The sequence below is a fragment of the Cynocephalus volans genome, chromosome 10, assembly GCF_027409185.1.
Source record: "Cynocephalus volans isolate mCynVol1 chromosome 10, mCynVol1.pri, whole genome shotgun sequence".
NCBI classification, from domain to species: domain Eukaryota; kingdom Metazoa; phylum Chordata; class Mammalia; order Dermoptera; family Cynocephalidae; genus Cynocephalus; species Cynocephalus volans.
Genome location: NC_084469.1, coordinates 51223207 through 51244716, shown reverse-complemented (window position 1 = coordinate 51244716; position 21510 = coordinate 51223207). Strand labels below are relative to the sequence as shown.

The 21510-nt window shown below is 40.8% G+C and overlaps 1 protein-coding gene across 1 annotated transcript in view; it reads left to right on the top strand.

Moving 5' to 3' along the window:
* Positions 1–21510, top strand: part of SAE1 (SUMO1 activating enzyme subunit 1) — a 70203-nt gene that overhangs the window by 7049 nt on the left and 41644 nt on the right. Inside the window, exons 2-5 of the mRNA XM_063111084.1 lie at positions 6971–7082; positions 12224–12397; positions 14474–14616; positions 16001–16100. Coding sequence (XP_062967154.1) covers positions 6971–7082; positions 12224–12397; positions 14474–14616; positions 16001–16100 — 529 coding nt within the window. The remainder of the gene's footprint in view (positions 1–6970; positions 7083–12223; positions 12398–14473; positions 14617–16000; positions 16101–21510) is intronic.

Sequence of the window (21510 nt, the reverse complement as noted above, 5' to 3'; positions counted from 1 at the left end):
GCCCATTTCATTTAAGGTCTCATGTTTACTCCACTGAAACCATCTTTTTTTTTTCTCTCTTTTCACTGTAACCATCTTTTTTTTTTTTTTTTGCGGCACTCAACCAGTGAGTGCACCGGCCATTCCTATATAGGATCCGAACCCGCAGCGGGAGCGTCGCTTGTGCTCCCAGCGCTGCACTCTCCCGAGTGTGCCACGGGCTCGGCCCTGTAACCATCTTTTGAAGGTCAGTAACAACTTTCATCTAAATCTAGTATCTTCATTTTACCTGACCTCTCAGCATTTGGCATATGTGACCAATTTTTTCCTTTTAGAAATACTTTTCACTTAACAGTGTGCATTTCACTTTACAATTTCACTGTACGTTTCACTGTATAATTCTGTTCCATCCAACTACAAATTCATTGTATTTACTTAAATATCATATCAGAAAACAAAATAGAACTAAAGATTCTGTGCCCCATCTCTGCTCTGCTTAGGCAAATCTGTTCCTCCTTCAGTCTTGCTCATTCTAGTAGATGGCCTCACCATTTATCTGGTTGCACAGACAATACACCTAAGAGTTCTTTATTAATTTTTATCCCTTATGCTCACATCCAGTCTATTGGCAAGTCCTACTGGTTCTGCTTCAAACCTTATCTCACCCACATTTCTTCATTTCTTTTTTTTTCTTTTTTTTTTTTTAAAGATGACCGGTAAGGGGATCTTAACCCTTGACTTGGTGTTGTCAGCACCATGCTCAGCCAGTGAGCTAACCGGCCATCCCTATATGGGATCCGAACCCGTGGCCTTGGTGTTATCAGCACCACACTCTCCCGAGTGAGCCACGGGCTGGCCCTCACATTTCTTCATTTCTTAGTTCATGCTACCCCCATCATCCCTCTCAGATCACCTCAACAATCTCCTCACTGGTCTCCCCTATTTTACCCTTAACTCTTTATAGTCTATCCTCCATACAGCAGCCAAACTAACTTAAAAAAAAAAAAAAAAGTAAATCAGATCACAGTACTCTGCTTAAATCCTTCCAATTTCCTGTTATACTCTGAATAAAATCCAATTTTATTTATTGGGAGAATTTGTTTTCTTGACTTTTCTATTATCTGGAGGCTACCTGCATTACTGGCTTGTGGCCCCTTCCTCCTCCAAAGCCAGCAGCACAGCATATTTCTTTTCTTTTCTTTTTTTTTTTTTTAAAAGATGACCGGTAAGGGGATCTTAACCCTTGACTTGGTGTTGTCAGTACCACGCTCAGCCAGTGAGCGAACTGGCCATCCGTATATGGGATCCGAACCCAGGGCCTTGGTGTTATCAGCACCGCACTCTCCCAAGTGAGCCACGGGCCGGCCCCAGCACAGCATATTTCAGTCTCTCTCTCTCTCTGACTTCTGCTTCTGTGATCACATCTCCTTCTCTGACTCTAACCCTTAGCCTCCCTCACAGAGACCCTTGTGATTACATTGGACCCAGCCAGATAATCCAAAATAATCTCCACATCTCAAGATCCTCAGCTTAATCACATCTACAGAGTCCCTTTTGCTATGTAAGGTAGTATTTACAGGTTTCAGGGGTTAGGATGTGGACATTTGAGGAAAGGCATTATTCTGTCTACCACCCTCAGTTTCCTTATCTGTAAAATAGGAATTATAATAGTACCTATCTTGTGGACTTAAGACGTATAAATTGCTTAGAACAGTACTTGGCATGTAGTAACTGTTTAACAAATGTTAATTGCTGTGATATCTTATCCTTTTTAATGGCTGCCTAGTTTTCCACATTATGTGTGTTCCAGGGCAGTGTGATATCAGAGCCTGATGTGTTGATCACTCCACTGTATCCTTGCCCTTATCTTCTAGCCAATTATTGTCCACTTTCTAGCTGTGTAATCTTTGGAAAGCTAGTTAATCTCTTTGTGCCTGTTTTCTCACCTGTGAAATAGGGATAACAGAGTACCAGCTCATAAGATTATCATAAGGATTAAATGAAATAATACATGTACAGAGCTTAGAACAGAGCTTGGCACATAGTTAGAGTTCAATAAATGTTAGCTATTATTTTATTATGTACCAGATTTATGTAATTATTCTGCTGATGGACACTTGGCTTTCTTTTGATGTGTCTGTTCAACAGCTATTTGAGTAACAGTCTGTCCAAAGTGCCAAGGACAGTCATAGTGCTTGGAATACATTGGTTTCTGGAGCTTACATTCTAATGGAGGAGTGGGCAGTAAACATAAACAAGTAGCATAATTCCAGGTAGAGAAGGGTGTGGATATATGTTAGATTAGGTGGCCAGTGTGGACTTCTGTAAGGAGGTAACAATTAAGCTGAGACCTAAAGAATGGGTCATTTGAAAAGCTGGGGGAAGAAGCAGCAGGAACCACTAATGCTAAGGTCTTAAGGCAGAAGCAAGCTTGGTGTTTTTCTTTTGTTTTTGTTTTGGCTCTTGACCTTGGTGTTATCAGCACCACCTGTAACCAAGTGAGCCAGCCGGCCAGCCCAAGCTTGGTGTTTTCTAAGAACAAGGAAGGCTGGCATGGCTGTAGGCAAGTTAACGAGGGAGAGAGTGGATGAGACAAGATGGGAGGGTACATGGGAAGGTATGCAGGGCTTTTGAGTTGAGTTCCCAGTAAGGAGCTTGCATAGGGAAGCATTAAAAGATTTTGAATAGGTGAGTGATATGGATCTGGTTTACATTGTAAAAGATCTCTCTGAGATAGGGACAGTGGATTGTAGGAAGCAGGAATGGAAGCAGGGATACCAGGTATAAAGATATTGTTGTTTCGTAGGTGAGTAATGATGGCTCAGACTAGGGTGGTGGCTAGGGAAATGGAGGGAAGTGGAGGGACAATGCTGTGGTAAATACATTTATGCATAATTTTTGTGCCCACTTTAGTATTTCTGTAGGAATGATTCCTACAAAGAGATTTGCTACATCAGAGAGTATGAATAATAATAGCTGATATTCATTCAGTGGTGACTATATGCCAGGTACTGTTTTAAGCACTTTTCGTGTAATTGAGCCATAAATAAGCTGTAGTCTCAGGGCCCCTAGCATGGTTAAGAATTAAAAACATAGGGCCAGCCCGTGGCTCACTTGGGAGAGTGTGGTGCTGATAACACCAAGGCCAAGGGTTAAGATCCCCTAAGGATCATCTTAAAAAAAATAATAATAATTAAAAATATAAACATGACATTTAGTGTTGATGGCAGTCAAATAAAGCTCCAGAGCAGTCAAAGTCTGTAGAGCTATATAGGAATGTAGGTTGTAGAGAGGTCACATGGCTATTGAGACTTGTTGTCATACATTTATATGTGGCAATTGCTGGAAGAGTTCGGGAGAGGGAGTATTTACTTAAGTTTGCCATGATAGTAAAGGACTTTTTGAGGAAATGGCATTTGAATTGGGTTTTGAAGCCTGGAGAAAGGCTTAAGTAGGCACAAGGAGGAAGAGATGGTGCGTTTCAGGGGTATGGGTTAGGGTTAGTTGTGATTTAAAATTTAAAGGTAAGGGCTGGCCTGTGGCTCACTTGGGAGATTGTGGTGCTGATAACAGCAAGGCCACCGGTTCGGATCCCTATGTAGGGATGGCCGGTTACATTTGGGACAGCATGGTGCTGACAACACCAAGTCAAGGGTTAAGATCCCTTTACCAATCATCTTTAAAAAAAAAAAATTGAAGGTTAAAAATTGAAGGCATGTTTGGGAGAAAGTAATCTGGTAATAGTGGGAGATGAGGCTGGTAAGGTAGCATAGAGCCAATGCCGAATGGCATTAATGCCAGCCTTAGGTTTTTATTTCCTGTGAGATTTTTCTTTTTTTTTTTAGTCAGATTCAAACTTATTAATGAGCCCTTTTATCCTTTTATAATTAAGGCATTAGGGATTGAGGAGCAATTCAGTGTGTTCAAGTAACATTTATTGAGCATCTGTTATATGCCAGGTTTTATGCTGGTTGCTTTTGCACACACATTTTACCAGGTCAAGGGGATTAAGTGACACGAACTCAGAAGTAGTATTCCCTGTCTTACATATGAATAAACTGAAGTTTAAAGAGATTGTGAAACTTTCCAGGTCACCCAGTTAAGAAGCAGCAGAGTCAGAATTCAAACCCAAACCTTCAATGCTCAGAGGGTCTTAGTGATTGGCAGTGCCCATTGTTGAAGGAACACAGAGGAGAACAAAGCCTGAGAAAAGGTTTATGGGTATGGAGATTAGGAAGCCATTGGTAATGTTTAAAGTTACAGATGCCCAGAGGAGAGCTGGGCCATGCTTGCTATCCATGAAGTACTTGAGCAACTAAAGACTGAAAGGGCAAACTGAAAGGGAACTCAGAAGCTGGTACTCCAGGTGTGGCAGTGCCAGGGCCAGGTGAAGGGAGGACTGGTAGCTTACCACTGACAGCAGGGACATGATGGTACTAAATGCAAGGGTGCCCAACCTTTCTGATGTCAAAGGTTTGATATGAATTCTCTTTGTAAACATTGCTTATTGTATATGTGCTGATTTGCAAGGGAATGGAGGTCCTCTGGAAAGTCCTGTCGCTTTTCTTCCTTCTCCCACTCACTGGTATAGTATAAGTCTGTGATAAGACATGCTCATTATTGCTAGCATGTTATTTACCTTCTTTGTGTGTTGTAAGCCCTCTTCTCAACTACCTCCTTCTAGTAAAGTGGAATTGTCACTTGAAACACTCATGTCTGCTAGCCCGTGGTTGGCAGTGGAAGGTCCCATAGAAAAAAGCAATAATGTAGCTCACTTAGTTAGAGCATGGTGCTGATAACACCACGGTCAAGGGTTCAGATCCCCCTTATCCACCAGCCACCAAAAAAAAAAAAAAAAAAGTGATAATGGAGAAGGTGCTATAGGAGCAAAAATCCACCTGTGGGCACAGTATTGTAAATATCCCTCCTCCCAGATTTTGCCCTTTGATAGAATCATCGAAGAAAATCTAAAATCTGCCAGCATCAAGAATCAATGGAGGACCCTATTTTATCAGCCACCATTTTTATTAAAGATTGCTAGTCTAATTAAATTCATACAAGTGCCATGCCCATAATTTTTTTATTTTTTATTAGCATATTAATTGTTACAAATCATACTTATTCTTTATGCCCCTTAACCAATCTCTCCCCTTCCCCTTCCCCCTCCCGCTACCTCCTCTAATAACCTTAGATTTGTTCTCTCTATCTGACAGATTAAGTGTTGCTTTGTTGATTAGTTGCCTAGATAATCTGTCCAGTACTGAGATAGGTGTGATCAAGTCCTCCTCTAGTATTCTATCTAAGTCAGATGCTTCTATTACTCTGGAATGTGCTTTGTGGAGAGAGAGGACCTCTTTTTTTTTGGTCTCCGCTAGTGCCTCTCCTTGTATCACTGCAGGTAAGGTGAGTCAAGTGAAGCAGTGGGAGTGGAGAAGGAACAAAGAAATCTGTAATTGGTTGTGATCAATTAGTTGTAAACACCACTGCATTCACTGCCTGTGCCCATAATTATTAGAATCATTTTTGGAAAAGAGTTTCTGCATGTTTTCCCTTAACACTGGTACTTACTCATGGGCCGGCAGAACTTGAATTTATGAGAGATTTTTCTTAGTTCTTACTAATTATTATTATTATTTTTTTTTTCCCCAGTCTGGGATGGGTTCCAAATACTTGAATTTAAGATTGCCTGAGTTTTTTTTTTTTTTTTTTTTTTAAGATGACCAGTCAGCGGGTCTTAACCCTTGACTTGGTGGTGTCAGCACCACGCTCTCCCAAGTGAGCTAACCGGCCATCCCTGCATTAGGGATCTGAACCCTTAGCCTTGGTGTTATCAGCACCACACTCTCCCGAGTGTCCCATAGGCCGGCCCTATTACTAATTGTTTACGGTATGAATAATCATATATTTGCTGCAGAAATATTAATGAGTTTGATTACAGGATGGTGCCTACAGTTCTGATGGGGCTGTTTCATAGTATGTGATGTAAGGTCTATATTCCCTTTTTCAAATCTGAAAAATTTTGATTCTGAAACACTTCTGGTTCAAGTCATTTCAGATAAGATATTGAGGACCTATCCTGCCTTCCATTTGACCTCAGAGTTAAATCTTGGGATAGATAGCCCAACCTCTGACTCCTTTGTTAGCCTTATCTGTTAGTTTACAGCTTAGAAAGAGCTAAACAATTCTTGTATTCATCTTCTTTTCATGCTGCCATGTAGCTTAAGTAGTACACCTTCTCACCACCTCTTCTGCTATCATACTAGTTTGCAGCCACCACCATCCTCTCTCATCTTAGCTGTGACTGCCTCCCCCCACTCCAGTGGCTTTCCCTCATGCTTAGAATAAAATCCAAAATTCTTCCATTGCCTGTAAGAGCCTTCATGGTGTGGCCCCTGGTTCTGTCTACAACCTTGTTTCCTACCATTCTTCCCTTTGCTCACTGCTCTTCAACCTCTCTGTCCTTCCTGTCACTGAAGATGTAAAGCACTTCTCTGTTTCAGGGCTTTTGTACTTCTTGTTTTCTCTACCTAGAATGCTCTGCTCCCAAATATCTGCATGTTTGTCCTTTATTTGATTTTGATTTTTGCTCATACAGCACCTCCTCAGAAAGGCTCTTATGATCGCTCTGTCTAAAACAGCATCCTTCATCATCCTTGAGTCTATCATTCTTGATTTTCATCACTTTCTGATGACATATATAACTTTCTATTTATTTATCTGTCTTCTTCTCTGGGAGGCAGGGACTATGTCTGTCTTATTCATTGCTGTATTTTACACCTTTGAGGGATGCCTGGGATAGTAGGTACTCAGTAAATATTTGTTGAATTAATTGCTCTGTGTAGGATGGATTGAAACCTGTCTCCTAGATTTGAGGCCATGTGCTTCAGTACATTTAGTGAAAACCACAATTATTTCCCTGTTATTTTGTTTTTATTTGATTCTGCAAGCTCTACTCTTCTGTATCATCAGGGTAACAATGTCTGCCTTACAGGCTGCGGGCCTCCCGGGTGCTTCTTGTCGGCATGAAAGGACTTGGGGCTGAAATTGCCAAGAATCTCATCCTGGCAGGAGTGAAAGGACTGACCATGCTGGATCATGAACAGGTGCGATGTTGTCACCTTATTACTGCCCTGCTCTGTCTCCCCTCTTCAGTACGAACACTTGCAGATTTTGTGAGTGCCTACTTGAACATTCAGGGCTGTGAAAGGGTTAGCGTTAATGGAACTTTGGAGACCGAAGGTGCTAGTGCTGGGTTTAAATTCCAGCTCCACCACATCCTAGCTGGATGACAGGTGTATATTCATCACCTCATTGAGCTTCCTTGTCTGTAAAGTGGAGTTAATAACATCTCCCTGGGAGAGTGCTTGTGAGCAGAGAAGTAGTTTTCCAATTTGTACCTAAAAATTACCTGAATAATTGAAAATGCAGAGTTGCCTGGAAGCTTTGTTATGGTATAGCCTTCATTCCCAATGATTCTGATTTAGACAGTCTGAGATGAGGTTCAGGAATATGAGGGTACTTCAAGAAGTAAATGGAAAGATTTTGTATTATCTTTCAATTCTGTTTTTCCATGAACTTTTTGAACTACCCTTGTATGTACATTTTAAAAGTATCTTGATGTAGATGGTTCATAGACATTACTTTGAAAAACACTGGATCAGAGAGAATGCATGTGGACTCCTTAGCATAGTGCCTGCACATAACAAGCACCCAATAATTAATAATAATTTATCTTCATTTTCCCTTTTTATTATCTTTGTTTTTCTTTTTGGTCTAATTAATAATACTTGTATAATGCTGTTTAATTGATAATATAATGGTAGTGCCCAAGTCCAATGTAGCTTTCTCTGACCCGTCTTTTCTTCAAGGTGAAAGTAAGTGCTCTTTTCTCTGTATTTCCATGCCTCAATGACATTTAAGTCATCTCGTATAAAAAATTTCACACACTTTTTTTTCTTTTTATTTAACAGCTGGCTGGTGCAGTGATCAAACCCTGGACCTTGGTGTTATCAGCACCATGCTCTAGCCAACTGAGCTAACCTGCCAGCTCCTCCATGAACTTTTTGAAGTGCTCTTGTATATACAAAAGGAGAGAGAATAATACTTGAGGCCCATTTACCTGGCTTCTACAGATATTGATATTCTGTTTTTTTTTTTTTTAAGATTACCGGTGAGGGGATCTTAACCCTTGGCTTGGTGTTGTTAACACCACGCTCAACCAGTGAGCCAACTGACCATCCCTATATAGGATCCGAACCCGGGGCCTTGGTGTTCTCAGCACCACACTCTCCCGAGTGAGCCATGGGCTGGCCCAATATTCTGTTGATTTTTAAAAAATCTTTTCTGCTATTTTTTTTTTTTTTTTGGACAATGTTTTAAAGCAAATTCCAGAAATCGTGGTTTTTTTGGAAAAATACTTCAAAGATTGTGTTGTCAGATTATATTCTTTCCTTTTAGGCAATGAACAGGGATCCTATCTCACGCTAAGTAACTAGCACACCTTGTGAAATATAGGCTTTATGCTGGCCAGTTAGCTCAGTTGATTACAGCGTGGTCTTGTAACAAGGTCAAGGGTTTGGTTCCCTGCACTGGCCAGCTGCCAAAAAACCAACCAGTAGAAATGTAGGCTCTGGACAAAAGTAAATTTTTTTTTTTTTTAAAGATGACCGGTAAGGGGATCTCAACCCTTGACTTGGTGTTGTCAGCACCACGCTCTCCGAAGTGAGCAACCGGCCATCCCTATGTAGGGATCCGAACCCATAGCCTTGGTGTTATCAGCACCACACTATCCTGAGTGAGCCATAGGCCGGCCCTGACAAAAGTAAATTTTAATGAAATTTTTTTTTTTTTTTTTTTTTTTTGTCTTTTTCATGACCGGCACTCAGCCAGTGAGTGCACCGGCCAGTCCTATATAGGATCCGAACCCGTGGCGGGAGCGTTGCCGCGCTCCCAGCGCCGCACTCTCCCGAGTGCGCCACAGGCTCGGCCCTTAATGAAATTTTTAAAAGCTCACCTTGTTAGAGTGTTCAGGAGAAAAATAATACCTGGGATTGTTATTTTTTAAAAAATTCTCCTGCATTATGAAGAGAAACATGGATTGGCTCACTTAATATCACAGCCACAAATTGGTTTTTGAATTGATTTTAAAAACCTGAGAAAAAAAATTTCTGTAAGCAAGCTGCCAGGTTATTAATGGTCTTAGCACTGGCTGATTTGACATCTCTCCAGCCACAGTGCCCTCTATAGGCAGGAACACCCCATCTAGATGGAGAACTTGTTTGCAGTGTAGAGAGGGTAAGAGCAGAAACCTAAGGAAGAATGATGTCTAACCATGGAAACCTTTGGTATGGAAAAACGAAACCACATGGGGATGGTGACTTTCTCATCTGGTTACAGGAGTCCAAGAATGGGGGGATGATCATAACGAGAGGTGTATAATGTGGTTCTGGCATTACATCAGTACTGTGATGAATGCTGCTCAATGTTGGGAGTGAACAAGCTGATTGTCATCCCTTACCTCTTCACTTGGAGGACTGATGCTGCCTTCCACCTGCCTAACATGGTGGTTCTCAGCCCCAGCTGCACTTTAGAATATCTGGGAAGTTATTATTTTTTTTTTTACAAAAGATGACCGGTAAGGGGATCTTAACCCTTGACTTGGTGTTGTCAGCACCACGCTCAGCCAGTGAGCAACCGGCCATCCCTATATGGGATCCGAACCCGGGGCCTTGGTGTTATCAGCACCACACTCTCCCGAGTGAGCCACGGGCCGGCCCAAGTTATTTAAAAATAAAAGTTCTTAGGGCCGGCCCATGACTCACTCAGGAGAGTGCGGTGCTGATAACACCAAGGCCACGGGTTCGGATCCCATATAGGGATGGCCGGTTAGCTCACTGGCTGAGCGTGGTGCTGACAACACCAAGCCAAGGGTTAAGATCCCCCTACCGGTCATCTTTTAAAAATTAAAAAAATAAATAAAAGTAAAAATAATAAAAATAAAAGTTCTTGACTGGTCTGAAGGCAGTGAGTTCTCTCAATTGATTGTTCACAGTCAGTTACAGAATCAAACTCCTTTTTTTTTTTCTTTTTTTTTCTCTCCCAGCAGCTGGCTGGTATGGGGATCCGAATGCTTGACCTTTGTGTTATGACACTGCGCTGTAACCAACTGAGCTAACCAGCTATCCTGTGAATTGAATTCCTTATTCTACTCTTTCCCCCTTCTCACTACTGCACGTGACTAGTCTTGGGGCGGGGGAGGGAAGTTCTCCAGGTAAATCTTAACAGTCAAGGAGGGCTGAAAACCACTGGCTTCATATAATCCGGTCCCAGTCAACTTACCCAACTCAGCTCTCGTCAGATAAATTTAAATTTCTGAACACAGTATGTTTTTTCTCCCCTTTGCAATTTGCTTGTGCTCTTTCCCTGACTAAGAACACCCTAGGGGGAGGCAGTGCTGCATAGTGCAAAGGTTTGGAATCAAGCAGTCCCAGCTCCTCAAGCTGGACAAGGGACTTAACCTAACACAGATCAGTTTGCTCATCTCTAAAATGAGAAGGTTAGGCTGGCCAATTAGCTCAGCTGGTTAGAGTACAGCCTTATAACCCCAGGATCACGGGTTCGGATCCCCATACCAGCCAGCTGAAAAAATAAATAAAATGAGAATGTTAATGCCTGCTCCTTAGAGCTTTTTGGTTAGTTTATATTCAACAAGAATCTGAGAGCACCTGCCAAGTACCCTGAAGTCTTCTAGGTGCTGGGGCTATAAAGATGTTCAAAGTTTGGTTCACATTCTCAAGCTTTTTTTCAGAAATCATAGCAGGCTTCCTGACTCAGGTTGTGGTAGGGAGATATGAAAGATTTCCTGAAGTTCCAACCTGAGCTGAAAACAAGGAAGAGTTTATCAAGCTGCGGGGCTTTGTTTTAGGCAGGGGACATTAGCAATGGGACAAAGGTACTCAAAAGACATGGTAGAAATGGAATATAACAATAAGTTTTGTTTTTAGACTGTGAGACCCAAAGTTGTGGGAGGCGGGATCACACCTAAGAGGGCCCATAAAGAGACTGAAATATCTTGCAAGAGAGAAGGAGAGCATCGCAAGGAAGGTGTGATCTGTGGACTGATAGTAATATTAGTTTTTCTTTTTCTTTTTTTTCCATTTATTTTTAATTTTTTAATTTTTTAATTTTTTGGTTGGACTGATAGTAATAATAACTAACATTGATAGAGTGATTAGTCCATGTGTGTTTTTGTTAACATCCTCTTTTTACATGTGATTCCCAAATACTTGTTCAAAGTCACACAGTAAATCATTGAACTGGATTTGAATCAAAGATTTTAATCTAGACTGAATTATTCCAGAGCCCTTGCTCTTAATCACTGTGATGTGCATCCTCTCAGTATATAATGAGATCCTGATGAAGTAGAAGCAGGACGGGATGAGTCAAGGATACACCGGAGGGTTGGCCTGGAATGGGAGAAGGGCCAGCTCATTTTCTTGGAGGAGAGATAATGAGGAAGTACTGTGGATAGATGGTAGGAAGAGATGAGGGGAGATTACTTCTATTGAACCTAGTTTTGGTGAAGATGGTGAGGTCATTTGCAGAGAGACTAATGGTTAAATTAGATGTTTTGTGCAAGGAAATGCTTTGTGAGCAGTATGGAATCTGTCTTTGAGGCTCTGCTCATCTAACATCCAACCTTATGGGTAAAGTCATTACTTCTCTCTAGCCCCCACTCATCTCCTCCTTTCTGAGTTCAATTAAAAGAGTTCATTTCAAGCATGCTTAATTGTGTCTGATTTTTTGCACTGGTCTGATTTTAAGCCACTTGTAGACAAAGACTAGATTCTTTAAACTACTTAACGTACTATTTCCCTGATGCTTAGGGTTGTGCACATGGTAGGTGTTTAGTCAATTCTTACCACTGGTAGTCAGTCATTTTGTTAGTTACAAATCTTAGTGGAAGAAGAAAGCATGGACTTTTCTGTTTAGGGTGAATTTTCTTTATAAACACAAGGGGGTGCTCGTTAACCATTAATGACCAGTAAAAAAAAGTTAAACATTCTATTTTAGAGATTCAGAAGGAAAGCGAGTAGGGATTCTGTATTAGTCAAATTGCTGTAGGAATGATAATACAATTAGATGGTAGATATTTTAGTTATCCTTTAAAATAGAAAGATTCATTGTCTTTGAGGTTTGTTTTCCAAAAAAAATTAAAGAATTAAAAAAAAAAAATTATTCCTAGGTATCTCCAGAAGATCCCGGAGCTCAGTTCCTGATTCGTACTGGGTCCGTTGGCCGAAATAGAGCCGAAGCCTCTTTGGAGCGAGCCCAGAATCTCAATCCAATGGTGGATGTAAAGGTGGACACTGAGGATATAGAGAAGAAAGCTGAGTCATTTTTCACTCAGTTTGATGCTGTAAGTTTCTTAAAGTGTGTAAAATCTGCTGTGGGAATTAAGCAAATTAAAGCACTTAAAGCAAATTAAAGTTATATATATACAAGATATACTAGAGCATTTGAGTCTCAAACTCTGAACTTTTTTCCAAGTAAATTTATAAGATGTTCTGCTCTTTAGGCTTAGTATATTGTACGCATGTGTTGCAAGATAGGTCCAGTCTGTTGGATCTGCTGAGGCTGTTTGTGATTTGCTGTCTCATGGCTTCTTCTCTGGGCATATGTTCCCTTAGACCAGGTTTCATCATTGGTGTTTTGTCTTCTATCCAGAATCTTTGCACATAGGTTTGATACATTTTATTGCAAATGTTTTCTCTCAAAAATTTAGCAAGTTAGTGATTAATTTCTGTGACAGAAGCATTTTTCTGTTAGAAATATCAAATTACAGCTTGTGCTTCGTCTTATGAAAGAGTGCACCTGATCTTGGTTTATATGTGTGTGTCTTTTTTGAACAGTCATTTTGACCATGTTGCCGTGGATAACTAGACAAAATCATAAGCCAAATGAGGCATATCCAACTTCATTTGGTTTCATTGCCAAGTCTATGTAGAGGTGAAAAGATACATTGAATTATGCATCAGTGTCTGTGACCTTTCAGAGGTAGTCCTTTATACCCTGAAATTTAACAAGTCTTGGATAACAATGAAATAGTCACACGTGAGCTGCTTGTTTTTTAAGTGAAAGGTCTACTACATGAGAGGTTAGAATTTCTCTTGGGTAGTTTGTTTTTCACGCTATTGTATTTCATATGTGCATCTGTTCAGATATGGGCTTGGAATGGTGAATCATCTGCGTATTTGTCTTTTTTTCTTTTTTTTCCAGTTCCCTCTATTTTGTAACTCCAGGTATTGAGACACTTTCCATTTGGACTTAAGTCTTCTCTTCATTTCCTTATCCATGGTAACCACATTTGGTTTATTCTACATGTCCCTTGAACTTGTAGAATTAGAGAGAAGGTTTATGAAAACTGAAGCATGGGGTCAGTTGATTGTATAATTCCTGGGCATGGGGCAAGGATGACTGCCTCTTGGGCCATGTTGGCTGGTCCTTGCAGGTTTTGCAGTCACTTTTGACTCTATAGGATTCCATTTGATCAATTGGTTGCATGTTCACCTGTGGCTTTCTTACCTTTTAGATGTGATTTTTCCTTGGGTGGCTGCATCCTTTGAAACACCAAAGGAAAACATTTCTCTGTGAGTGTTATTTCAGTATGCAGGCTGCTAGACAACAGCAAAGAGGAGCGAGCTATCAAATGAAAATGTCCTTTTGTTGAGGAGAAAGCATGTGCAGTTTGGAACTTGTCTTTTGACAATGATCACAAAGGTTCTCCCGAAAAGATGGTATTTTGTACAGTAGAATTTAGCTGTGTCCAACACCTCAACTTACTGGAACACAACCTAGAGGCCCCCGAGCACATTGATAATTCCACTGAGTGAATCCACCAATTCATTGTCTAAGTCTGAATGAAGGTCACTTGGTCTATAACCTTTTCTTTTGTCCTTAAATTCAGATAAAGTTTCACACTGCAATCTGTGGAAAAATAATCTCAACAGGACTTGTTTATCTTCTTTATCTTTACATATCAATCAAAAAAAGAGAGGGGGAAAAAAAGCCCTGGTATTCAAACATGACCTTTGGGTCAATTTAAAAAACTGGTTTTGCTTCTAACTATATATCACTTATTTGGATTTTAATGGATTTAATAGTTTAGAAATAACTTGCTAAGTTATTACGCCTTTTTCATGCAAACTGTGAATTGTGGTTTATATAAGTTCATGGATTGCTTTTACTTTCTGGTGAAACACATTTTGTTTTGGTTGCAGAAAGTGAAGATCTCATAATTTACATTTTCTACACACTGAAACCTGCAACTTTTCTTTTGTCTTCTAACCATAGGACCCAAAGAACCTGTTGTACCAGTTTGAAACTGGCTTTAAACATGCCCGGAGAGATTTGTTCATTAAGATTTATTTAGACATCAGGGCAGTGATTCACAGTTTGCAGAACTTATACCCAGACAATTTCTTTCTTTCTGCAGGTGTGTCTGACTTGCTGCTCCAGGGATGTCATAGTTAAAGTTGACCAGATCTGTCACAAAAATAGCATCAAGTTCTTTACAGGAGATGTTTTTGGCTACCATGGATACACATTTGCTAATCTTGGAGAACATGAGTTTGTAGAGTAAGTGTTGGGAGAGGAGGGGAGAACATAACATTTTCAAAATTTAGCTTTATTTACTGGTAGGAAATGAAACATCTAAGGAAAGTATTTTACTGTAATACACGGAACATTCTGAAACCAAGTCATTAATAAGTTACTGAATACAATAGATTTTGGGTTCAGAATTATAAGAGATATGCCCTACCCTCCAACATGATGGTCTAACCTAAAGCCTAAAGCAAGCAGAGTTCTAGGGAATCAGAGTGTACCCCATGGGTATTTGATCAGTCTGGACTTCAGGTGTTAAAGCCACATTTTCTTCACAGAGAAGGCTTGCTTGGATTGTAAACATTTGTTCTCAAACTTGGGCTTGTGTTTCTTCAGGTTGAAAGATGGTAAGACGAGTACACAGTAGTTAGATGGGTAACTCTGGAGGGACATTCAATCAGAGTCTACCTTGGAAAAGCTCCAACCAAGGTCCAGAGGCTGCTCTGGTGGAACAAACAGACCTTATTCTCTCATTTTGAACATTTGAGGCTGCAGACCTTGGTAATTCTCACATGATGGGACCTGCAGTGTTTTGAACTTGTAGTTTCTAGATGAAAGACAGCAGATAATACTGTATTATAAAACTGTATGAGGTGGGTTTTGTTTTTTTGTTTGCTTTTTTGTGGTGGCTGACTGGTACAGGGATCAAACCCTAACTCTTGGTGTTATGGGCACCACGCTTTAAGCAACTGAGCTAATCAGCCAGCCCTAAATTGGGTTTTTGGCTGCAGTTTCTGACCCCCTCCACCCTGCAAGTTGCTAGTGAGAGAAGGCCCTGTAGGGTGGGGTGGAGCTTCCTACCAAGAGACTTAAAACTGCTGTCTTCTATTCAACCTCTCAGGCAAGTCACTGAAATTTCTCTGGTCTGCAATTTCTTGCCTGTAAAATCAAGATGGGGGAATAACATGTTTCATATATTTCCTAACTCTAGTGTTTCATGGCTTTAGGAAAATCTGGTTCTTTGGGCACATTATAAATAGATAAGGAAGTCATAGTTGTGAAAAGCAGGCCAGATTATTTTAACATGAGTTGCCCACAGCAGAGGGAGAAATTAAGTTTGGCTATTTATTTCATGATTCAAGTAGAATGTTTACAGAATAATTGCTTTCATTTATTGAGAGCTTTTATGTGCTGGACAGTGTGCTGAGCAATTTTGTATTATTTCTCTTCTTACTGTAATCCTGTCAGGGATTGGTATTCCCACAGAGTGGATAACTGACTCATCAGGTAGTCAGTAACAGAACTGGGATTTGAACCCAAGTCTGTCTGACTCCAAAGCTTTTGCTTCTGACCACCATCCTATTCTGTGAGCGGGTGATGTTCTTTTTATTCTGATGGCATGATTCACACCCTCTAGGGAGAAAACCAAAGTCGCCAAAGTTAGCCAAGGAGTAGAAGATGGACCTGATACCAAAAGAGCAAAACTTGATTCATCTGAGACGACTATGGTCAAAAAGGTACTTGTCATGGAGCTGGGGGGTGTGTGTCAGAGGTCAGAAACCCTGGGGCCTTGCAGGGGATGGGCAATTACAATTGCAAATGACAGAAGTAAGCTGGTAGAGTTGTCTGGAGGGGAAGGGCTGGTGCTTGTCCCATATAAAGGAAGGTGGCTGCTGCCTAGTGCCAGCCAGCTGTTGCCGTGAGGAAATGTGAGGAAATGTGGGCCCGGTAATTCCAGATGTGGTTTTTCAAGAGAATCAGAAATGCAGATTTTTGTGCACTCTGTTCTGAATTAAAAAAAAAAAAATACTGGCAGCCTACTCAAATTGGTTTGAATGCTGTTCTGATCAATATGGTGGAGGCCAAACAGAATATGCCTGACAGACCTACTTGGTCTGTGGGCTACCAGTTTTGACCTCTAGTGCATGCAGTATTATCAGAGAAACTCTTTTTGAGTGGAGGCCATTATTTTTGTACAAACTTTTTTTTCAGATTGGTAGACAATTTAGTAAGGTCCTATGTGTGCAGGAGCCAGTTTAAACTTGAATTGCTTTTATTTTGCTTCTTAAAAAAAAGTTTTGCCTTTTTTCTTTCTTTTCTTTCACCAAATAATTTTTAAGAAGAAAAACCTTCTGGCTGGCTGGTTAGCTCAGTTGGTGAGAGTGTGGTGTTATAACACCAAGGTCAATTATTCAGATCCCTGTACTGGCCAGCTGCCAAAAAAAAAAAAAAAAGGAAATAAAAGCCTTCAATGTTGACAAATGTTATCAGCCTTATATATTTTTCTTTCTTTCTTTCTTTCTTTTTTTTTTTTTAAAGAGGACTGATAAGGGGATCTCAACCCTTGACGCTTCCCAAGTGAGATCCCCTGTATAGGGATCCAGACCCTAGGCCTTGGTGTTATCAGCACCACACTCTCCCAAGTGAGCCATGTGCCAGCCCTAGGCTTATATATTTTTCTAAATGTAGTTTATATTAGGAGCTTAGCCTCTATTTGGATCATGTGCAATAATTAAATTTGTTTTATAGAAAGGAATGGGAAAGGGATCAGAAGAGGATGCTTTCTGTAGCTAGTGTTGGAATCTGAGAAGGGAATCATTGATGGGGAAAACAAGATGAAGTGGCCAGAATTGGTTTTGTTGAACTGAGAGGAAAGACATGACCAAGCCCATATTTACTCTTTGCTTTGTAGATTTAAATGTTGAGAAAGAAAAACAGCTGGTCAGAATGTCGAGTTAAAATTGCTCTAAAGGGGGGATTCTAAAGAGTGCAGAAACCACATAAAAGACTGCAGAAAACCTCAAAAGTGGAACTCTTAGAGTCTCCAGAAAAGTGGTGTTGGAGATTTTCTTTCTCTTGCTTTTTGTGTTTGTATTGGAATAGTTTGATGCTGTAAGTGTGATACTGAGGAATTATTAAGCCCTAATTTGAGTGTCTGTTCATAGGACCATAATTACCCAGAGTGAACATTGGTGTTTTGGCCTAAACATGGGTCCCTTTTTTCCTTCCTTTCTTTTTAAGGCCCAGTCAAGCTTTTTCTGAATAGCTCCATGTGTTTGGTGGGGGGAGATAAATTGTTAACAAATGGAGGAATACAAAAGCAGCTTTGTGGATGCTGTCAGTTTATAAATCACACCCTCTTATAAGTGTGACACTTGGCCTTGGTGTGAAGGGTTTTATGGCATAACGGTCTTCTCTGATTGAGGTGGGTTTTTCACATTCAAATAGTGAGAGTGCCTAGCTTTGTTGTCCCTTCACAGCTGGAAGTTTCCCTGGAGTCAATTCTGGTGGTGCCTCCTGGGGTAGATCTGGAAACCTCTTTTGGGAGCCACTTTATCTTGCTATGAGGAGAATGTGGGCAGCCCAGCCAGGCACTCAGAGGCCTTCATGTACCATTCCTTAGGGCTCTACAACCACAGAGTTTTTTATGCAACTTCTTCCTACTTGGGGCCGAATTTAAAGGTATCAAAATATTCTCCAGCTGACATTGTTAGTCAGCTGTTAAACTTGGACAATTCAGGCTTGAATTCCAACCCCGAGCCCTTAAAGTTGCGAGGAATTCAGTGCATTCTTGATGACAATCCCTGGGATTCCAAACCTTATCTTCATGCGGCCTCACCAAGAGTGTGCTGTAACGACTGCGCTGAATTGGTTTTTGTCATGGCTTTGCCACCTTGTAATAACATGACTTCTCCATTTTGGCAGAGACAGCCCTGTGATTTCAAAGTTATCTTCAACTCAAAAATTCCTTGATTCAGATTCTGCCTGTTTGCCTAAATTGTACAGAATAACTAGTTGGGTTAAGCTCAGAGAGTGCAGGATGGGGGTGGGGAAGCAGCCACTTCCTGTTTCCTGTGAAAGGTTTCTGGTTAGGGTTCCCTTCCCCTCCCCCTGTTCCTTAGGTTCAACCAAATGTTGTAAAGCCACCTTTGCTTCAAAGTACACATTGTGCTCCTAAATTAGAAACATTAAAAAACAGAGCTTGTGGTTTTCACATAGTCTAGGAAGATACTGGGTCTTTTTAGCACATGTGCCATCATGATAAGTAAGGCACTAGGAAAATGCCTAGCCCAGAGATAGGTGCTCAGTAGTTTGTTTGCTTCCTTTGATGCCCAGGAGAAATTGTGAGACAGATTTCATCAGAATCAGGTCATGGCACAAGCCTGATGGAGACACTGATGCACAGCAGGTAAAGGAGAGAGCAATGAAGTGGGGGGTGAAAAAAAGGTTTCCTGGAAGAAGAGTTGTTTGAACTGGCCTTTGAAGGACAAGTTTGCCAAGCACTGAAGCCGGGATCAGTATTCAGTCAGAGGAAACAGGATAAATAAAAAGGCAGATGTAGGGGCAGAGTCACTCTGGCTTCCCCCACTCCAAAACAGCCAGTGTTCTATGAATTGCAAAATACCTACTGCGTGCAAGGTACTGTATTGGACCAGGCCTGTTTTCTCAATCTACAGCTGACATAGAAGCTAGGAGAAATTAAATGACCTGCCTAAGGTCACACACCTGTGGAAGAAGGTATAGATGATGGGGAAGATAATAGACAGTGGGTAAGGGCACAGGCTCACCCTATGACTTACCAGGTGAATCTGCTTGGAATTTCTACAATAATTTGAAGTTTTGTGAGGATGGTGGGATAAAATATGTGAAAATTATGATTATTCTGGAAAACCTTTAGGGTAAAGGGCCACTATCATGCTCCCATGTTGCTCACATTTCTTTACTGTGAGTTTTCTATGTCGTTATGGGCTGCCAGAGATGATTAGATGCCTGACAGTGGTCATTCTCCACTCTTTAAAAATTAAATATAGGGCCGACCCCGTGGCGCGCTTGGGAGAATGCGGTGCTGGGAGCGCAGCGACGCTCCCGCCACGGGTTCGGATCCTATATAGGAATGGCCGGTGTGCTCACTGGCTGAGTACCTAGGTCACAAAAAAGATAAAAATAAATAAATATAAAGTAGGATTTGTTCATGACGTGCTAAGAAATACAGATTTAATTTTACCTCTGCTCCTGAAATAGTAGGTGACTAGTTTGAGACACTGTTAATACTCTTTTCGTGATTAGTTGAGAAATTCCACATTTGAGGAGTGTTTCATTCTTTTGATTCCCCCTTTCTAAGCAATTTGTTGATAACTCTTGCATCCTCTTCTCACCCCCATCATTAAAGAAACAGTGCTAATGACTGACTAGATAAATTCTTCCTCTTTCCCAGGGCACCTGGATTTCCAATGCTGATTGCACTTGACATTACTTGTCACTGTCTCTCTCCTTAGACCTTATGCTCCACAAGGACAGGGCAGTTTTTTTCACTGCCATTTTCCTAGCCCACTGCCTAGCACAGTCAGATTCAGGAAATATTTGTTCAGAGTAGTTGTGGCTGTTCCTGCAACATAATATGACAAGCTGGGAGGAGATTATTGTCCTTCTGAAAAAGAGTTGTTGAATTAATTTTTTTTTTTTCAAAAAGATGACCGGTAAGGGGATCTTAACCCTTGACTTGGTGTTGTCAGCACCACACTCACCCTTTGAACTAACCAGCCATCCCTATATGGGATCCAAACCCGTGGCCTTGGTGTTATCAGCACCACACTCTGCTGAGTGAGCCACGGGCCGGCCCTATTGAATTAATTTTTGATCAATTATAGTAAACAGATTAACCTTGTAGTACATTGATTCGCATGGTTTTGGTTATTTGAGCTGAGAGAACAGAATTCCAAAGAAGACAAGGGACTTGCCCAGAAATATTTAGGAGTAAGTCATTGAGTTGCCTGGACTGGATCCACCAGGCTGCAGAGGTTCAAAACCCTACTAATTGTTAGAATCACTGGGTGTGGAGGAGCCAGAATAGGGAGATGAAGGGTGCAAATTTGCAGAAAGTGGTGGACAGTTAGTTCGGGTAGGGGATGGGTGTGCTGGTGGTGCTTTACCTCACAAGGGAAAAGTTTCTGGGCTCTAGGGATAAGAGAAGCTTGGGGGAGTGGTGGTCCCCCCAACATCTCAGCACAGTTCAGTCTATTTTTCTTTTTATTGTGATATTTGATGTACAAAAAGAAGACATGCAACATCAATGCAAGTTATGGAACATAACAAAAAAAACCTGATCCAACTTAAAAACCCAGACATTTTTAATACTAGTGTACCAATTGCTGTGCTCCTTCACTATGTTCTCTCCTGTTCCTTACCCCTTTGTGCTCACCAGCTAACCCCAGGTACATTTGCTGGTACTTTTGTGTGTATTAAAAAAGACACCTGGAAGGGGCAGATACAAAACTGCTTCCTGTTTTATCACTTGTGTTTATAAATCTAAACAATGCAATAGAACTTATTATACAATATTTTTGGCATAAATTAAGAACGATTTAGCTAATCACCATGGACCCACCACCCAATCTAAAGCATCAAACGTTACTAGTGTGGTTGAGGTCCCCTGTATATCCCTCTCCAACATAAGTAATCGTTGTCCTCAATTTTGTCTCATTCTCAAACATTTCTTCTTACATCTTTCTACATATTTGAGTATGTACTTATTTTCAAACAATATATAGAAGTGCTTTGCATGCTTTTTAACTTGTTAAAAATTGATTTCATAGTATATGCATGCTGCCATTTGCTTTTTAAGAGCAGCATTATATTTGTGAGGCCATCTGTTTGTTGTTCTAGGACTTCACTGTTCATTATGATAGCCACTAGCCACATGTGGCTATTCAAATTAAATGAATTAAAATTAAATAAAATGTAGCTCAGTAGGTTAGAGCGTGGTGCTAATAACACCAGGTTCCAGGATTCGATCCCTGTACCAGTCAGCAAAAAAAAAATTAGAGACATAAAAAATTCAGTTCCTCAGTCTGACTAGCCACATTTCTTCTTGGGGGCAGGGGCGTGGCACACCTTGATCTTGGATCAGTAGCCACATTTCAAGTGCTC